The 13156-nt window shown below is 40.5% G+C and overlaps 1 protein-coding gene across 17 annotated transcripts in view; it reads right to left on the reverse strand.

The window, feature by feature from the left end:
- MLIP (muscular LMNA interacting protein) overlaps positions 1–13156 on the reverse strand; it is a 128337-nt gene that overhangs the window by 64967 nt on the left and 50214 nt on the right. For 15 of the 17 annotated variants that reach the window (XM_072036356.1, XM_072036359.1, XM_072036357.1 and 12 more), the window contains exons 2-4: positions 12075–12233; positions 9679–10044; positions 962–2596 (exon numbers count right to left, since the gene is read on the reverse strand). In XM_072036356.1, coding sequence (XP_071892457.1) covers positions 962–2596; positions 9679–10044; positions 12075–12233 — 2160 coding nt within the window. The remainder of the gene's footprint in view (positions 1–961; positions 2597–9678; positions 10045–12074; positions 12234–13156) is intronic. The other 2 variants (XM_013093075.5, XM_013093077.5) reach the window with 1 other exon arrangement.

Raw genomic sequence — 13156 nt, forward strand, 5'->3', positions numbered from 1 at the left:
ATGTAGTTCAGGTCATCCCTGCCATGGCCAAGCTGTTAGGAACACATCTGACACAACTTGATCTGGCAGACCAGGCTGTAATTTTGTGCTTCGAACAGATACATCAATAAACTATGACGGCCTGTTCTGTGATGGGCAGCATGCTTCAGCTGCCAGAGGAGAGCCTAGACATCAGCAAAGAGTGAAAAGATAAACTAAAAGAGGCTGGAAAGCCTCTGATTCCTCTTCTGCAGCTCTGATGTCTTCTGCCACCAGCTCTCCCCTTGTGCAAGGCAGTTGCTTTTATTTTCCCAGGCACCTATCTGTTGCATATCTTTTGATCTGCTTTCCTTTCCTTCCCCTTCCCATTCTTGAAATTTATCTTTAGGTTTAAAGAGGAACTGGTTCCCAAGACCTCCTGCAGCAATTGCCATCGTTGCTTATTCTCACTCTGCTGGGACTCTGCTGCCTCTGGGTGAATGACAAACAGCAGGAGTACAACTGATCTGTCAAGTGCAAGACTTTCATATTTGCAGTAGTACATATTGTAGGAAGCTTTTTTTTTTTTTTTTTTTTTTCCCTTTGCCCTCTGTCTAGCATAATAAGATTAGAAGTACCAGAGGGAAAGAAAGGGAAGAAACAGGGGACTGTCCTTGTCTTCCCTCCCTGGCTCTTGGCTCGGGTCTCTGCTAGGTTGAACGTAGCAGATCTGGACGCTAGCAAATCCAGTAGTATCTGCTCCATCAATAAAATATTTAATTTGTATGGTAAAGGATTCTTACAGCACCCTCCCCATAATACAAAACATGTTGCTAGCAATTTGAAATGGTAGGATTTAGTTGTCATTATCTTCACTATCAACACAATACCATTCCTTCCTTTTCCCCAGCTCATTCATTTTACTAGCATTGTGCAACACGGATGTGTTTTTTTTCCTACAGGGACAAAGAACTATTAGAAAATAAGCATGCACCAAGAGTACCTTGGGTTTGATGTTTTCATGGTCAGAAGGCAGGGAAAAAGACTGAGGTGAAGTCAGCTCTCTGGGTCTTGATGGCAGTGTGCATGGTGACTTGTTTGAGACAGGAGATCTGCACTTTAATACTGGTGAGGTGGCAGATTTCTCAGGCCTTGGAGACTGGGAATTAGACCTATAGCTTCTGTGCATCAATGAAGAATGAAGCTGCAGTGGGTGGGGATTAATACGGCATGTTTGGAGAACTGGTGAAGTAGAATCAGGACGTGAGAGAGACCACTGCTTTGAGACACTTGAAGGTGTAGGAGAGGGGGTACTCAGCTCCTGAGCAGACTTTTGAGATGAATCTGACTTAGATCTAGAAGTTGAAGTTGAAAGACTTGGGGAGGGAGATAACTGCTTTTCTTGGGTGGGGGAAAACGTGCCACTAAGTCTGGTGGGAGAAAGCAAAGGATAGGACTGGCAGGTAAAGATGGGTGAATAAGTGTGCACTCTCTGACACCTCTGAGGTGCCTGGGACCTGGAGGCAGGATGATGCAGGCCTTCAGGAGGAGGAGAGGTTGGGTGTGCAAGGGAAGAATGTGCTGGGGCACTAGGAGGCATTGCCAGAGCAGGCAGCATAGACTGCCAACCTGGATTGGCAATTGATTTTCTATGGGAGGAGATGGGGGATAACTGTGGACTTCGGGAGTCTGGAGAGGGTGTTCGGACTGGAAGGTGCCTTCTAGGAGAAAGGGACCTTGCCCGAGGGGCAGGATGAGGCTTAGAGTGTAAAGGTACATGCTGAGCCCATCCTGAAAACCAATGTTCCTCTCTGCTGGGAGAATCTGGCCTAACAGGGGGGCTTGAAATAGATTTTCTGGGGGTTGGGGGAGTTGTTTTGCACTTTTGATCTATTGCAAGTGTTGAGGAACAAAGGGAGCTAGGAGAGAACGTGGGGCAAGAAGCAGGGGAAAGAGGTCTCCTCTGAGAAGAGCCTGATCTCAAAATTGCAGTTAAGAGAGTTAGTCTGGTTGGCAGAGGAGATCTAACTCCTGACTTTGCTAAATATCCTCTAGATGATATTTGTGTGCAAGGCTCATTTACACTACATATGGTTGAAGAGGAGCCATAAAGAGAGGGTGGAGACAAAGGTTTTGGGCTAGGAGATAATGAATGTGTAGTTATACGTACAGGGAGGGGAGATAAAGCTTTCAATCTTTTGGAAGAACTGGGGGATAAAGGCTGGGATGATGATTCCTGAATTTCAGCTGAACATGAAGGTTTGGGGAAAACACTTAGACTCTTTGCTGGAATGGAAGATGTGGTGAAGTCTCCCATTTTGCAAACACAGACAGGGCTATGGAGACTTGGCGTTTGCAGGTTACCATACAGTTGAGGGCTGGAGTAACAAATGTTTGATGCACAGGAGGAAATTTTAGACATGGAGGGGGCTGAACTATGGGAAGCAGACTGAAAGTAGAGAGATGAATCTTGCTTAGAAGACCTGATTGCTGACTGCCAGTTGTTATGGGAGTCTTCCAGCGAAGAGGCTTGATTCAGGTTAACCATGGCACCGCACGCTACTTTCAGATTAGTTGGAGAAATTAAGTGGACAGCAGGTGGTTTAGAGGAAAGATGATCAGAAAGAGTAGAAATTAACTGGAGAAAAAAGAAAAACAGAAATGTTAATATAGGTGGAACCTGTGGAACTGTTAAGCATCTGTCATTTCAGTCCTGTGGTCATGCATATACTGTTTCCATTAGTACTGCTCTGTGAGTTAAAAGAACAGGGCTGTCTTAAACTTGGGTTTGCAACCTAATGGATAAGGCCCTCAGGGAAGTGATGAAGCACAGACAAGCTATGTGTTACTTTACTTATATGAGACCTCACTTTTGCTGACATAGAGAAGGTTCAAGTCTACTGACATTTTATTTTAAGTAAAAGCCAAGGCAGTTGGGCCAGTCATATCTAGAACCACATGATAGTATTCTCTTGTGGAAACACAACTGAAAGTGAGAAAATTGTAGTATAGCCTCATCTCACTCTCCCAGTTCAGTGTAAAGTAGTCTTTCTGTAAATGAGATTCAACTCAAGTACCCATTTTCATATTCAATAAACAACACCTTCTGCAACACTGTGATATCAGAACAATAAATTTGCTCAGAAAACTCAAATCGGAGCTTCCAGTTTGTTTCTCACTCTTCTTGTCTTTAATAAAACAATGAATGACAGTTTACAGGCATATAAGAGTCCTTTTCCCCTTTTCCACAGTAATACAATACACTAATAAAACAGTAATGAGCTCTTTCATGATCTCCTTTTTTATTTGGTCTATTCTAATTAGGATTTGTCAAAACTAATTAGAGCACACGAGTATATTATCAACCTTTTATACAGTTCTATGCTTTTAAAGAAAGAAATTCTCTCAAATCTTCCAAGTTGTTATAATATTGAAGTTAAAAACTGGGGAATATGCTATTTGAATAAAACAGAAGTGTAGAAAGTGAGCTGTCAACTGTGAAACCAAAAGGCTACAAATTATCACCTAACTTTTGACTGAGCAGTTTGAAAGGAGGGAAATTGGCTCTAATCCCCACAAATTTCATCTAAACATAGCAACATCTATATATATAGTTATTTGATAGCCTGAAAAGATTATGCAATTCTGTAAAACAAATTTATACCAGGTTCTACATACATAAATTCCATGTGGCTTTGGCTCAACTTTTGAATTCTAATTTTTAATAGAAATGCCTTCCCCTTAAGAGACAGGAATTATTGTAGCTTGATGTCATAGTATAGTACTGATACATCATAAAACAAGAATAAGTATAGAACAATTTTCAAGTGAGAACACATGACAGGAGAGCAAGACATATGGACTTTTAAGGGTTAAACTGTATTTGAAATTGTAAGTATGGAATAAAAACACACATCAGAACCCTGTTAACTCTTATAACTTAAAATCCGTGAGCTCTTTCTTCTAAATGACAGCATGCAAATAACAAGCCTGAGAGCTGAAAATATTTGCTATACAAGATTTCTTCAGAAATGCCTTCATTTATAATAAAAGCCAAACATCAGAATGACTTTACAACGACACTAACTTCTGCTTCCCTTATACATGTGTTAAGGTGTCCCATTTCAAAGTGGAAAGCCTATGTTATACACTGCAAATATTAGGGTATACAAACAAATATCTGTGACAATATTCTACTATATATTCTTCTGGATTAGGAAATCATGATTATTGAAAAAGCGGCTAACAAAAATAAGAAAAAATACTGAACATTTTGTAAAAATAATTTACCAATATGTGAACACTATGAAAAATTAATAGGAAATATGTTATGAAAAAAAAAATATTTAACAACTTTAAAAGCAGTGTGGTAATACATCTGATAATTTTGAGCAGCTTGCTGAATTTAATAATGAGTTCTGGAAGCTAATCAACTATCAAAACAAAGTTGGAGAATGAAATCCCTATATTTGAAAATGGCATAGATAAATTTCCCTTACAAAGGCAATGGATTAAAAGAAAATGAGGAACTAATATGAAACTCCATAATGAAAGACCAGGATGTGCAATGACTTCTAATTAGAAAAAGCTTAATAAGAAAGATTTATAAGCAGGTAGGAAAATGTTCTTGATAGCAGATGATAAATATGCTCCTAAATGTATGATAAAGACATTTTGCTGTAGTCTTCATCCAGTTTGAACACCACTGAACATTTATGTGCTGAGCTAATTAAACCATCATTCAAGCCTTCTGAAAAGATTTTGCTATTATACTGCAGTGTTATCTACATTTATAGATGACCACACTCTTATTTCAGGGTCAGAGAATCATATCAAAGTTAGTTGGAAGTGATATCATGAGGTCATCAGTCCAGCCTCCTGCTCAGAACAGGGCTCTGACCACCACCAGCCCCTCACACCTGCTGTAGCAGTTTTGCCAGGTCTCTGAAGCCTCTGACCAGGGATGCTCCAGCATCCCCTGGGCAGCCTGTGTCAGTGCAGCACCACCTCCTCCTGAGGAAGCTTCTCCTGATGTCCCACTGGGCCCTCCCACTCTTGAATTTGTGGCCATTGCTGTCTCACCTGCCACTGCAGAAAAGTTTGGTTCTATCATCCCTGTAACTGTCCTTTGAGTAGTTGTGGGCTGCTCCCTGATGCCTCCTTGGCTGCCTTTTTCTGTGGTAAACAAATCCAGCTCCCTCATCCTCAGCTCACATTGTATCCCTGCTGCCTCAGCAGCTTTGTGCGGGGACCCCATCCCCTTCTCCACATTGCTTTCAAGTTAGGTTGTGGGGAACTGCCAAACTGGGCATGGTTTACAGGTGCAGCTTCACCAGTGCTAGCAGGTAAGATATAACTTCCCTCAATCAAAGAATTTGTTTTGATTTGGTTTAGTATTCTCCATTTAATTTCTCTACTACTTTAAAACACTTTTGTGTTTTAACTATTCGATTAGTGCAGAAGAAGTGAATGTTAGACATGGATTTGTGTCCATTTGATCTGTGATTCAATTGTAAGTTTTTTTTCTGTTCATCAGAACGTCAGATATATATTTCCTTAAGCTATATTAAAAATGTTTAAATAAGTGGCAAGGTTACCTTGGCATGAAGGGATCAAAGAACTTGAAAAATATTTTCATGGTGCATCGATGATGATCCCAGAAATATCCCAGTCATCTACCTTGACTTTAGCAAGGCTTTCGATACTGTCTCCCATGACATCCTGACAGCAAAGCTGAGAAAGTGTGGGATAGAGGAGTGGACAGTAAGGTGGGTTGAGAACTGGCTGACTGGCCGAGCTCAGAGGGTGGTGATCGGCGGCACAGAGTCCGGCTGGAGACCTGTGACTAGTGGTGTTCCCCAGGGATCTGTGCTGGATCCAGTCTTGTTCACCATCTTCATCGACAGCCTTGATGAGGGAATAGTGTCTGCCCTCAGCAAGTACGCCGATGACACAAAGCTGGGAGGAGTGGCTGACATGCCAGAAGCCTGTGCTGCCATTCAGCAAGACCTGGACCGGCTGGAGAGATGGGCAGGAAGAAACCAAATGAGATTTAATAGGAGCAAGTGTAGAGTCCTGCACCTGGGAAGGAACAACCAGGCGTATCAGTACAGGCTGGGAACAACCTGCTGGAGAGGAGCTCTGAGGAGAAGGACCAGGGGGTCCTGGTGGACGATAGCTTGACCATGAGCCAGCAGTGTTCCCTAAGGTCAAGAGGGCCAATGGGATCCTGGCGTGCATTAAAAGGAGCGTGGACAGCAGGTCAAGGGAGGTGATCCTCCCCCTCTACTCTGCCCTGGTAAGGCCTCACCTGGAGTGCTGTGTACAGTTCTGGGCTCCCCAGTACAAAAAAGACAGAGATCTGGAAGGAGTCCAGCAGAGGGTCACAAAGATGATTCAGGGTCTGGAGCATCTTCGCTATGAGGAAAGGCTGAGAGACATGGGCCTGTTCAGCCTGGAGAAGAGAAGACTGAGAGGGGATCTCATCAATGTGTATAAATACCTGAGGGGTGGGAGACAGAGGGATTTGGCCAACCTCTTTTCAGTGGTTTGTGGGGACAGGACAAGGGGTAATGGCCACAAGATGGAGCACAGGAAGTTCCGCACCAACACATGAAAGAACTTCTTCACAGTGAGGGTGACAGAGCACTGGAACAGGCTGCCCAGGGAGGTTGTGGAGTCTCCTTCTCTGGAGATATTCAAGGCCCATCTGGATGCCTACCTGGGCAGCCTGTTATAAGGAACCTGCTTTGGCAGAGGGGTTGGACCTGATGATCTCTTAAGGTCCCTTCTAACCCCTTCAATTCTGTGATTCTGTAATATTAAATAGGTCTTAATCTTAGTATAGAGCCTTGCCCAGGAGGCCTTCAGCATATTTGAAATCACAGACCAGAGTAAGGTAACAGGTCTTTCTGATGAGATCACGTTATTTTGGAAGGGCACAAAAAATGCCATTACTGACACCAGCAAGGCCCTGAGAGATGTGCTGGTGAAACAGGAAAAGGGAAACAGCGTGACAAATGTGTCTGAGAGAGAACATGACTTAATGGAGACCTGCTTCTGGGACCAGTTAAGACCAAGCTTTGATCTTGCTAAGATTTTATTATAGATAGGGAAAAATAAAGACATTTCCCTACCTCAGCCTGCAACCTGAAAACCAGAAAGAGAGAAAGAAGCACTGGAGACTGTAAAAAACTTGACACAATATCCAGAGACAACATAGTAAATCAAACTGTGATCTGAGACCCGATTAACACAGATGCCATCCAGAACTGTCTGGTTTCTCCCAACAAGGAAGATGTATTCTTCTTGGCTATGGCAGAAGTTTAGAGGGCTCTTGACCGATTTGTCTGGAGAAACCAAGCTCGATGACAAGCATTGCACAGAGGAAGGTTAAGTGACTTTGACAAGCTAAAAAAGCCTTTTGGATATTGATTCCCCACAGGGAGTTGAGAAGTTTCTCAAGTTGAGTTAGTGTCCCCTGGCACTCAAGGGAGCAGCCACATCTCCCTTACCTCAAAGGGTGCACTCCCAAGGACAAGAGCCAGTCTGCCTCTCTGTCATGTGGCTAGACTCTCTTTAACCAATATATATATTATTTATGTATACGTATTTAAACAGCAAACTATGAAGAAAAAGTCCCAAATGTGACCAGAATGACTTTATATATACATACACATATATCTATAAATATTTTAATATGCAATTGCATTATCCAAAATCAGTCATCCCTTTTTCACCTCAAAGAACAATAGAAGCTTCAATATTTTTAAGGATTTTTCTTTTTTTCTTTCTTCTAAATGAGGTCAGAAGTGAATGGAGCTGTAGGAGCATTGTGCTTCAGACTGATCCCCTGTACAACACAATGGTCTTCAGTGCTGATCCTTGCTTTTCTCATTTCCAACAGGAAATTGTTTATTAAATCTAATTATGCTTCTAAATGAACTTAATGTTATATGCAATAACTCTTAAATGGGACATGATACTAGCTTTGTAGTCATGGATCATGGACAAGGTAGCCCCTGTTTAGAGTCCTTTGGAATGCTCAGATAAATAAATCAGCTATATAAGTTTTTGGTGATTTTCTTTCATATTTGAACTGATGGTGTTTTATTAGATAGCAAACCAGAAAGAGGGGTGCCTAAGAAAACACCGAAGAATCAGAACATCAGTAAAAAGCAGCTTAGTGGAAATATCCTCTTCCTGTGAAGAGATAGAGACAGCTACGAATATTTAGAAAATTAAGACCAAGGAAGTACTAAGTCTTGAAGATTTCTGACTTAAGAATAATGATGAAATATGTGTTATCCATATTATGGATAACATACTACGTCTAGTCACATTTAGGTGAATAGTTACTAAATTAAGCTTTAATTCCTTGTTCTATGCAACCTGTATTTTCTGTTTCTTTACCAAACAGATCCCTGTTTATGGGTCAAGTCACCAAAAAATGAAGAAGGCAACAGCCTAGCATTTTTTCTGCAAAAAATCCATGCAATATTTGTAGTAGCTTTTAAAGAAACCACCCAGCTATGTCTTGCAGAATTTGTATACTTAAAGTTGCTGAAATAAGTTTGTATTTCCCTGGGACCGTTATTCTTTTACAAGCTGTTTCCCCTACACAGATTTACCTGTGCCTTTACATCTTCCTCAGGAAAAAAAATCTTACTTATTCACTGAGAGTTTCCAGGAAAAAATGAATATTTCATAATGCTGTGAAGCTCAAACCAGAACAGATTTCTTTTTCACAATTTTCTCCATCAAAAATCAGCACTGAATTTGATGGATTAAAAAAAAAAAAAAAAGAAAAGAAAAGAAAAAAAAAAGAGTAGCACAAGTATTTTAACACTAAGAAGAATGCCATATTCATTTTTGGAGTATCCAGTATTTTCTCTTTAACATATTGATGAAGAATTGCACTTTCAACTGTTGGAAACCCAGCCAAGGTCGAAGGAAAAATCTGAATTTATTCCACGGGAGAAGGGTGTTGCTATTTTGCTTTTTTTCCATTGTGTATACACCTTTAAAAACTATTAGTGCTCTTTCCTAGATACATTAACTTTTCATGCAGTAAATCCGATTCATTCATTTTAAAAGTGAAATATTTCAGACTTTTTTTTTCCCTCTTTCCCATTGAGGATTTGAAATTTCAATAAATCAATAAATGTGTCACCACAAAGATCAATGTAAAACAGACCTTTTATCTTCATTAGTTCTTTACACCTGTGCAGAATCAGTACTAACAATCAGAATAATAACACTTTTATAGCCTCTTTCTCAAGCATAAAGGGCTACAGCAGGTGCTGAGAAAAATTAGGCCCAGGAAGTCACGTGCTAATAATTCAAATGATCTGCAGGCTCCACTGATTTCAATGACCTTAGCCAATTTAGTCTAGCTAGGAATCTAACACCATCTGATTAACCTGCTGTCATGATGAGCTGCTCTTAAAGGAAAGAAAGGAAAGAATAATAGATCTGCATTAACTGCTCTGTTTGTGCACCAATGCTACAGGGAGAGGCAGTAAGTCAGAAGGGTAGGGATGACTCCACAGAACACAAACATTACAGAAATGGCTAACAAAACTTCAAATTAAAGAATAAATTGGCCAAGCTTCTTTACAAAAAGGGTCAATTTCCATGTCCTGAAAGATTTAGAAAGTCACAGCTATCTCAAGAACTTAAAAAAAAAAAAAAAAAAAAAAAAAAAAAGAAATAGGTTACCTGCTGTTTTTGCTGATCAGTGGTGCTGTGGGAAAGCCCAGCACCTGGAAGATGCCCATCACTAGGCTTTCTTGTCTCCGGGCCAGGGGAAACATGGGATGTAGCCAGCAGTTGGGCGCTGATGGGACCGTAGCCATTGGAAGGCCGTTGGATGTTGATCGAGGCAGCGGCTGCTTCATCTTCATCACCGGAGTCCGTAATCAGGATAAACTCAGCCTTAAAAAGGTCATTCTCCTGCATTTCTCCTCTGCTTGGGTTACACCCCAGGGACTGGAGAACCGTCTGGGTGCTGTCTGGATGGATGGCAGACACACGGTCTCGCCTGACACTGCTGTTCAAGGACTGCTCATTTGAGACTATGTTAGACTGCAAGAGATAGAAGAGGAAAGATCCCAGTTAGATGCATTTTATTTGTGTCCCCCAAAATGAGAAGGAATTTTGGCTTGCCACGATGGCTGACACTATGCTACCAAACGTGCAGAGGGAGAAAGAAGAATATGGGCTTGATCCAAGCAGAAACAGGCTACTGCACTGCTCCATAGAGAGCTTCCAGCTCTCCCAATGCTGTGGGAGATGCCTCCTTGCAACTTAGGGAGCAACAGGGGACTTGCAGCATAACAACAGCCTGAGCATGGTGCTGCAGCTGGGTTGGGAACTGAAAAGGAGGGTGCAATCAAGCCGAATGAGCTGTCAGACCTGACTACGCCAGACACGATGGGAAGGCATCCTGACTGCAGGATCCACAGGAGCAGACAATGCTCCTCAGAGGGTTCTGGCAGACAAATCTGGGACAAAACCTATACATATTAATGAAGGAACAAAGGCCTTCAATCCAAGGCATTCTCTCAAAAGGGCAGACAGAGAATCTGAGGTCAGAGAGCTTTACTGTGTGTTTAAGTATCTCAGCACAGACTAAAATTTTTTGTTCATATTTCCACTTCCAATATGCAACTTCTCAAGCATGCACTGATTGAGAGCAGGAGTAGTAATGCAACCTGGGCATATGACATGCAAATCAACAATATTAAAAATGCCATAGTAAAATATGTTTGTCTTAAATAAGGAATCAAGTGAAATAAAAATATTGTGTACTGCAAGAGAAAACCTGTAGATGGGGCTCTAATTTGCATCCTGCTTGAGGAAAGCAGTAACAACAAATTTCCACTGACAGCTCCAGGAGTCCCTGGAGCTCAGTTCTTTAAAAAGAAATACATTGGAACATACAGGGAGATACCTTAAAACTCAGGCCCTTAATGGTTTTTTGTTTGGTTGGTTTTGAGGATTTTGTGGCTGGTTGGTTGGTGGTTTTGTGTGTTTTTTCAAACATTATCCAGATTCTAGGTGTTTCAGAAAAGAGTGTATCCAAAGCTATGAAGGTCTCAGTACTGCATCACTTGTCAGGAAAGTTTTCTCTGCCTAGCAGCATATTAAAACACAGGGTGACAGATGTCAGCAGTACTCAATTCTGCATTTTCCAGGGTACTACTTATAGCAAAACCAATACTGAATGGTTGGAAATATATCTAATGAGTTAAACATCTTGAGGACAATATTTCAGTGCATGTGTCTTCAAATACACCCATTCTCTGCCCAGACCTGACCCTTTTTCAGTCACAGAGGCTTCTGAAAGTGCTGGTATATGGTCAGGTCAGAGGACTATGAACCCTTTTGAAAAGTTTGCTTTGTGGAAAAGCACCAAGAAATGCAAGCTCCACTGATGTCTCAGGGAAGGAGCTGTTACACAAGAGCAAAATCACCACAAAGCATTAAAATTAACTTGAGGGTTCCAGTTTCCTTTCAAATAGCATGGAATAAAATAAGAGGCTGTAGGTGTTGTGAAGTGGCAAAGGAATAACAAACACTGTGGCAGGAGAACCAGAAATGTTGTGCTGTTGGCTTCACTGTTGCATAAAATCATGAGGACAAGCTTTCAAAACCAAGAAAGCATGTTTGCTCTATGTCTGATACATTAGTACACAGCTATGAAGGCGATTGGCACCTTAGCTGGAAACCGCAGCACTGGCATTTGCTGAAAGCAGAATCTAGTGACCAACTCTTGGTGGATTTCCATGTGATAACACTCCTCACACACTGCCCTTGCTCTCATGAAGATCAGGAAGGAATCCTCCCCCCTCTGCCAAGAATACAGTCTTGCATGATGGACAGAAAAGAGTATCAAAATGGTAAAAGATTTTCTTCCAAAGTAAGTTCTGCTAACAGCAAAATAGGCTCTTGCACAATAACTCTGCATCTCTGGTAGAGTTGGTAAATAAAAGCAAGCACAAGCCAAGGCATAGTTCAATGGAAAGAACTTCAGTTCAGGGATGCTCAGGACAAAAATTTCCATAATCTTCAAAAGAATGGAAAAAAAAAAAAAAGAAAAAAAAAAACTCTACCTTGTTTATAATTTCTTGATTACTGAGATCTTTTGGCTCTTCTGGAATAGTCACAAGGTACTTAGAGACATCTACAACCTCAAAATGAGTTGGAAGTCGGTCAATGGATGGCACAAATGTGAAGGTCAATGGTTTGGTTTCAGATTCTTGAGAAGTGACCTGCAAAACACATAATTAGTTCAACATTTTTATCAGTTTGTCCAGGTTACTTTGGTCTAAACTGAAACAACTTATAGCACTTACATGAATTACTTCATCTACATAACTTACAGGTCTATTATTAACTATACTGGTCAATAGGTTTTATATCAAGTCAATGCACTTAAGATCTTTTTTCACAGAAAAAAAAATCTGCTTTGATTATACCAATCAATGTACTCATTGTGTAGCACAGAAGACAGGAGAAGAATTGTTCAATAATTCATTATTCTTTCCATTTTCCATACAAAAACAGAAAAACATATTCAATTCATTTCAAGGTTGCTTAGTTTAACTCCACATTAGTAGAATGACAAAGTAATTATACTCTGTATCTGGGCATCATATAACTCCTAGAGTATTTTCTTAATAATTTATAATAAATTTGAAAAACCTTTGCTCTGCTAGAAGAAACTAAAACATGTTTACATTTCTTAATACAAATACAGCCAATTCTGAGTAACACCTAGGATGGATTCTGCTTCAAGGAAAGCATTTCACCCCCATTTTCTTTGGGCCATTTAACCACATACACCAACTGGAATTTATAGCTTTGTGTGTGTGTGTGTGTGTGTTTTGTTTTAATTTCTGGTTCAAAGCCTATAGAAGTTAATTGCTTTTTCAAGGAACCCTAATATGCAGAGCCTTGAACTATAATGAATCATGCAGAAAAACAGGACTATTGCTTTAACACTTTTTTTTTTTTTGGCTTGTTTGTTTAAAGAAAAGCAAATTGGAGAGCTATGGTTCTCATTATGCTTCTTTGCAATTTGCATCTATAAGTAAATAACAATTATGCTTTGGAATTATGAATACATTCACATGACTCAGTCTTATGGCTGGGACATTAAAAATGATAGACACATATTTCTTTTTTTTTTATT

The sequence above is a fragment of the Anas platyrhynchos genome, chromosome 3 (assembly GCF_047663525.1).
Source record: "Anas platyrhynchos isolate ZD024472 breed Pekin duck chromosome 3, IASCAAS_PekinDuck_T2T, whole genome shotgun sequence".
Taxonomy (NCBI): domain Eukaryota; kingdom Metazoa; phylum Chordata; class Aves; order Anseriformes; family Anatidae; genus Anas; species Anas platyrhynchos.